Source organism: Acanthochromis polyacanthus, chromosome 9, assembly GCF_021347895.1.
Source record: "Acanthochromis polyacanthus isolate Apoly-LR-REF ecotype Palm Island chromosome 9, KAUST_Apoly_ChrSc, whole genome shotgun sequence".
NCBI lineage: Eukaryota > Metazoa > Chordata > Actinopteri > Pomacentridae > Acanthochromis > Acanthochromis polyacanthus.
The window spans coordinates 38224929-38231328 of NC_067121.1; the positions used below are offsets into that span (position 1 = coordinate 38224929).

Here is a 6400-nt window from a genome sequence, read left to right on the forward strand (position 1 = left end):
CAACCTTTGTTCTCATTAAATAAGTCGAGCAGGAAGTTCCATTCAGGTTTTATTAACACAGAACGTGAAGATGATGATAAACTAATGAACTGAAGCTTCAGTCGGTTCAAACTGTCCACAAAACACAACATGGTGTCTGTTTGACAGGAAATGAGGAGTCGTCTGCTCAGACGTTGGTTTAGAACACACACACACACACACACACACACACACACACACACACACACACACACACACACACACACACACACACACACACACACACACACACACACACACACACACACACACACACACACACACACACACACACACACACACACACACACACACACACACACACACACACACACACACACACACACACACACACACGCCCTATGCAGCTCCATGCAGGTACAGAGACAAGAACTTTGTGAACACTTCAGGCTTGTATCCAGTCAGACCAGCTGGAACCTGCAGACAGAATAAACAGTCAGAACATGTTCCCAGCTGCTCTTCTCTTCCCCCTCTATCACACAGTAAATACACAATTCATTTAATTCATTTCATATCATATGTAGAAGAATCTTTCTCTAAAATGCCATGTGGTGTTTGGTTATATGTTGAGTTTCGGCCTGAAAACAGCAAAAATGTCGACTATGACACAAAAAAGGCCCCGCAGTTATATATTGATCCTTCTATTTGACAGCTTCAAACTGGGACTAAAACAATTCTGGGAGTGAATATCGTACCTTCACTTGCTTCTTCTTGATGAGTGGTCGGACTTTTGCAAAATCGTACAGCTCGACATCGTCCTCCAGCCACAACTGCAAGAGAACGAATGAAAGAAAGAAAAAAAATCAGACAACTAATCATGAAAAGGAGACTGTGGCTGTTGGACGCGCTGCATTCAGTGTTAAAACAATGCGGGAAGACCGTTTATGGCTGCTACAGTTCCTCTGATTAAAAGGTATTTTGTGTTTTAACTGCAGAGGACGTTCAGCTCACCTGGTTCTTGATGCCGTCGTCTCCTGAGAGATCCGTGGTGTTGAGCTGGAAAACCAGAAACTGGAAAATTCTACCGTTTGTCCCGACTGCCTGCACAGTTACGGGACGATCTAGAAGCTGCTGGGGCTCAGTCTGAAACACGCACACAGATGAAAAGAGGAGGATAATCAGGACTGATGGCCAACAATCTGAGAGTGTCATGTGAGAGATTACAGCATTAAACGTGTACGCTTCGATGTTTGTTCTTACCCCGTACAGTTTGTGAGCGCGGGCCAGAGCGTTCCCAAACGTGAACATGACCATCTTGGCTCTGAACTGCTCTGGGCGGAGCTTACAACTGTCGGTCGTCTCCAGGAAGTAAAGAGTGTGAGCGTGAGGGTAAGGGTAGTCTCCTGTGAAACCTGATGACGGCAAGAGATGAGGTTTAGATAGACGTAAAGATCGAACACTAGGGCTGAAACCAAAATTCTGCGAATCAAGGCTCCTTGAATTTCCCCCGGGATTAATAAAGTTTTTATCTATCTATCTAGCAGACTTGACTAACTAACTGGCAGACGCAGACTTCATCCTATACAAACCAATAATAAATACATTATAAGTGGATTTGAAACATGACGGGACGCTTCTATTTTAACCGGCGCACCTTTTCTAATGTTTACGGCATTTATCAGGTGCTGCTCTGATAAACACTAAAGCAGGACTGAGCTACGAAGACAGTTGAACACAGTCAGACTTTCTTTGTGCGAGTCGACAAAAACTAAAGCCTCAGTCAGAGGTAACAGCTATGAAGGTGGTTTTCAGCTTTCTTTGTAAGCTCAGACTTTCTGCTACACAGTCGTCACACAAACAGGAGCCTTTAACGATCATCTGACTCGTTTTCTGCACACAATAAACCGATGGAGTTCAGCTGCAACAGTCAACAGGTTGTTCTAAAGGAGAACAACGAGGAACATAAAAATGTATGACGGTAAAAAGCTGCGACTGGAAGTCTTGTAGTTATTTTAATTATGTAAGACAGGAATTCTGGTAGAAAACATAAACGTGCGTTAATGTATTTATTTTGCTGATCAATCCAGCTGATTATTGATAACAGAAAGCTGCACAATTCATATATTCAATCATAATATTGTATTGGAGTGCATGTAGGACTGACACTGTCTCATAATGAAGGAAATCAGCTTAATTTGAACCAAATCAAAGTAAAACTAAAGGTACCGACTGAATATTCTCTGTAATAAATACTAACAGACTGATCAACGTTCTATCACATAAAAACAGATTTATGAGATTTCTGCATCATCAACTACATGTGGGGTTTGAGTTTTAGTTAAAAACTCCTGTACTACACTATACATGTATAATAGACCGCAGATGTCCACCCGTGTTCCACCAGGATGGTTATTTCTGTTGCACAGCGTCCTCACTTCCATTTTTGATGCTGTAACATGCATGACAAGCTAGGCCAGAAAATAATCAATATCTGCAGCCCTACTGAGCATAAGCACGCTCTTTGTGCTATGACACAGAAACTACGCTACGTTCCAGACGGCTATCAGCACAGACCGTAGCTGTCCTGTACCGATTCATTCAGTGTGCATACAGTTGGGATCTACTCATAGACTGTATATAAAGATGGATGTAGCATCTGGCTCCAGAATTGAAGTCCACCCGGAAGTGTCAAAAACTTGCAATATCACGCCGTCCGCTAGGGTTGGCTCCAAAAAGCTTTTGCTCCATAGACCCCAATTCATTTTTGGAAAAAATAAAATGTGATAGACTGATGTTCTGCAGCTCAGGATTTTTTTCCTGTTAGCTTTCATGGTGAAAATGAGAGATCAGGTGGCCGATCTTAAAATAAATCAATACTGAATTTTAAATAAATCGTTAAAGTTGGCGGAGCCAGGGGGCGTGGCTATACTTGATAGACAGCAACAGAAGCCTCTGCGGTAAAATGTGGGCGGGATAAGAGAGTCCTCAGCCAATCCTGCCCCTAGTTGCTCTCCGGTCCAGTCTGTTTGATGACGCTTTTTACGTCACTGGCTCCAAAAAATCCAAAACGGCGACCAGGAAGTAGCAAAATCCGGGCTTCATTTTCTCGGCGTTGAAACCAACGGGTGACGTCACGGTTAGTTTACGCCTGGATCTACTACTTCGTTGTATTTTGCACGTTAAGCTTTGACTTTTGCCGCCCGTAGTGCAAAATGAGAAGTTGTCTGTCTGTGCCTCAAACTTGTTTATACTCGTGCAGATCTTGCAACATGTGTGACGTAACTGCAAAAAGAATTATGGGTCAGAATGACAAGAAGAGCATGCTGCAAAATCCAAACAAATGTAGGAGGAAATCTGGTCATTTCTGACTACATTTGACGTGCTATATACTCTGGATGTATTAAACCTTTACCTGTTGTATTATATAGTATGTCAGTATGTTATTGGAACGACTGCAAATTAGCTGAAGCTAGACGTCTTATATACATTCACATTTTCCCATTGTGGCAATGTTGTATGTAAACATTAAACCCCTGGGCTCAGCAAACTACCATGAGAGGAGTATTTCTTAAAGATAGGACTAAACATCTTCTCACCTGAGCAGTTCACGTCCTCTTTGTACACGTTTACTTGCTGCAGGTCGATGGTGGGTGAGACGGGATAGAAGGTTTCCAGGACGTAATCGGCTGTTTGGGACACTTCATCTTTCCCAGAAACCTCCGGGAGGGGATCCATGCTGGTATGCAGCAAACCGTTTCGACCCCTGATCTGGAACAGGTCGTCGCCTGGTGCACAGATAGGAAATGGATCAGAACACATGCAGGAATAACGGCGTTCATTCAGGCATATCAAACGTGAGCGTGTGGCTCAGTGATCTCAGTGACCGTGTGATACCTCGTGTCCATGTGGCTGCCAGTGAGTGGTCTTCAGCAAGAATCCTCCTTCCAATAGCAGGATTCCTGGACTGTAGAGTCGCACAGAGATGGAGCAGGTTGAGGAGTAAAGTGTTGCTGCAGGAAAAACAAAACACACCAACAGTGAGAGAGCCGTACAGTTTCTACTCTTTCTAACAGACCGCTGTGACCAGTGCTGTACCTGTATTTCTCTTTACGCGGTCGTTCCTGCGTCGTGTCCCAGAAGCGGGCGTGTTTGATGGCGTTCTGCACACGCTCATCCTGATCTGGGATCTGGTTTTCAGGATTCTCTGCCAGCGAGAGGAGATGAGGAGGAAGACCAGGAATGACCTTGGCTTTGGTCAACCAGGCAGCCTGACGCACACCTGAGAGACAAAGAGGAGGAGACAGACGGAGCTTTAAAGGACAATCAGATCACAAATCAACGCTGACATCAAGGTTGAACAACACGCAGAAAAAAATAAGAATATTCCAATTATTTAAAAAAATAATAATGCATTTGAAATAGTGGGAACTTTTACATCTTTCTTCGCCTAAAACAAATGTTTAGATGATGTGATTTTGCTGCATTCCCTTACATCTGGACAACATGATTTGTGGCCCCGTAATGCTTCATTTATAATGACATAATATGACATATTTACTGTCATCCACCAGGACCAGGATATTACTATTATTATTGTTATTCCACTGTATTTACACGTTTAATACTCTTTTTACTATAAAGTATAAGCATGATTTTGCACGTTATTTCTTCTACTAGCAAGATTTGCAGGTTATTTTCCTTTTTTTCCGGCTCAGAAACTATAACAGTGGACGAGTGAAAAGGCCTCTGGTCTTAGGAGTTGGTATGAGGTTGTTTCTGAATTGCTTCCTTTGGAATATCTTACGAATATTGTGCACAACAAAACAGATCAATTCTATAAGGTTTGGCAGCCTTACCTACACTATCCTGGACCAGAGCTTTCATCTATTGCCATACAAGGAATAGTCTGACCTGTAATGGTTAATCAATAGTGATAAAAATAATAATAATTTGTATGTGGGTGTGGTCTGTTTCCTGTGAACTCTTATTTATGTGTGTGAGTGTAAACATATGTATTTGGATGTACTATATGTATATATTGTACCTATTGCTAGGCTCAGCTGTCTGTTTTTGTTTTGTGTTAAAATCTGGAAACCCAATAAATATATTGTCAAAAAAAACTTAAAGTCAGTGATATAAAATCAGATTGTTATAAGCAGTTTTAAAGGTAATAAGTGGTTAATTGAGTCAAACCTCATTTTAAAATTGTGGATGTTTATTTATGACCAGCTAAGGGGTGGACACATGAATATGCTGTCTAAGATATTCTTCTCAATGATCCTCAGAGCATCAGTTAAACTAATCACATGTGCTGTGTAATAATGAACCTCAAACATGATACCTGTGTGACCAATTCATATGACCAGCTATCAGATGTTGTTTTTTACACAGCATCAACGTGTTTTAATCCCTCTACAGCTGTCTGTTTACCTTCCAGTGCGCTGGTCCTCTGGTTGAACACATGACACGGTTTCTCCTTGTACAGTGGCATCTCCTGGGCAGGGGGCGCCGTGTAATACCTGGGATCCTTGTAGTCTCTCTCCCACCGGGGGTAACGGGGCTTAGCCAGCCCCGGCACAAAGTGCATCCTCTCCCCGTATGTGACCATCTCCAGCCCGGGGATCTCCACCGGTTCCCTGGGTTTCCTTGGAGGTTGGATCTTAGCTGAGAGGCAGCCGCTGACACTGATCTGTCTCCGGGATTGAAGACTGAACGCTCCTCCATGCGGACACGACCGGCTCAGGTCCTTCAAGAGGCGGGTTTGAGAGACCAGCGGAGCCGCCGCTTTTAAACGCTGAGCCGTTTCTGGGAACATGTTTCCTAGTATTCAGTTTCTCACTCAGTTTAGAAATAAATCCAGTCCTCTGACCTCTTCATTCCCATCAGTAACTGCCGCTTCTGGACGTCGCCATGTCGACTCTTCTTCTACTACTTCCTTTTCGTGTCAAGGAACCGGAAGTAGAATTACAACAAGTCGGAGCATTACCACCTCCTATTGTTGGTTTATAAACTTGTCTGCTGTGTTTGCTGTATGTATGTTCTGAAATAGCATTTTTATTTTTTGTGACTAGTTTTAAGGTCAGTATGTTTAATAATCCCCTTATATTTAATGCAGTTCTTCTAACTTCTTCTGTGACTTTTTCAGTGGCAAAAGAAAGGCATGGGAGTATAGAGCACACTCGAGAGATTACAAGGGGAACTACTCCATTAATGTGCTGGGGCCTCATTTATAAAACATTGCGTAGGATCCATACTAAAGTTTGCGTACGCCGAAAATACGAAAAGGGCGTATGCCCTTCGCCCCTGATTTATAAAACTTTGCGTAAGCACAGCTGCATGCAATTTCTTGATAAATCACACACCAGCTGGAAGATTGCACAGGTGGATCTACCTCACATTCCGCCCACAACACACCCACATT

General features: G+C 42.9%; 1 protein-coding gene across 1 annotated transcript; it reads right to left on the reverse strand.

Moving 5' to 3' along the window:
- Window positions 1–31: 31 nt before the first annotated feature.
- On the reverse strand, window positions 32–5926 carry mrpl37 (mitochondrial ribosomal protein L37). Its single transcript, XM_022212060.2, has 8 exons — window positions 5410–5926; window positions 4075–4258; window positions 3874–3989; window positions 3576–3764; window positions 1240–1391; window positions 991–1122; window positions 735–809; window positions 32–456 (listed from the first exon to the last, which is right to left on the reverse strand). Exons 1-8 carry the CDS (start codon window positions 5792–5794, stop codon window positions 379–381), a joined length of 1311 nt encoding a protein of 436 aa, XP_022067752.2. The 5' UTR covers window positions 5795–5926; the 3' UTR covers window positions 32–378.
- Window positions 5927–6400: the final 474 nt, after the last annotated feature.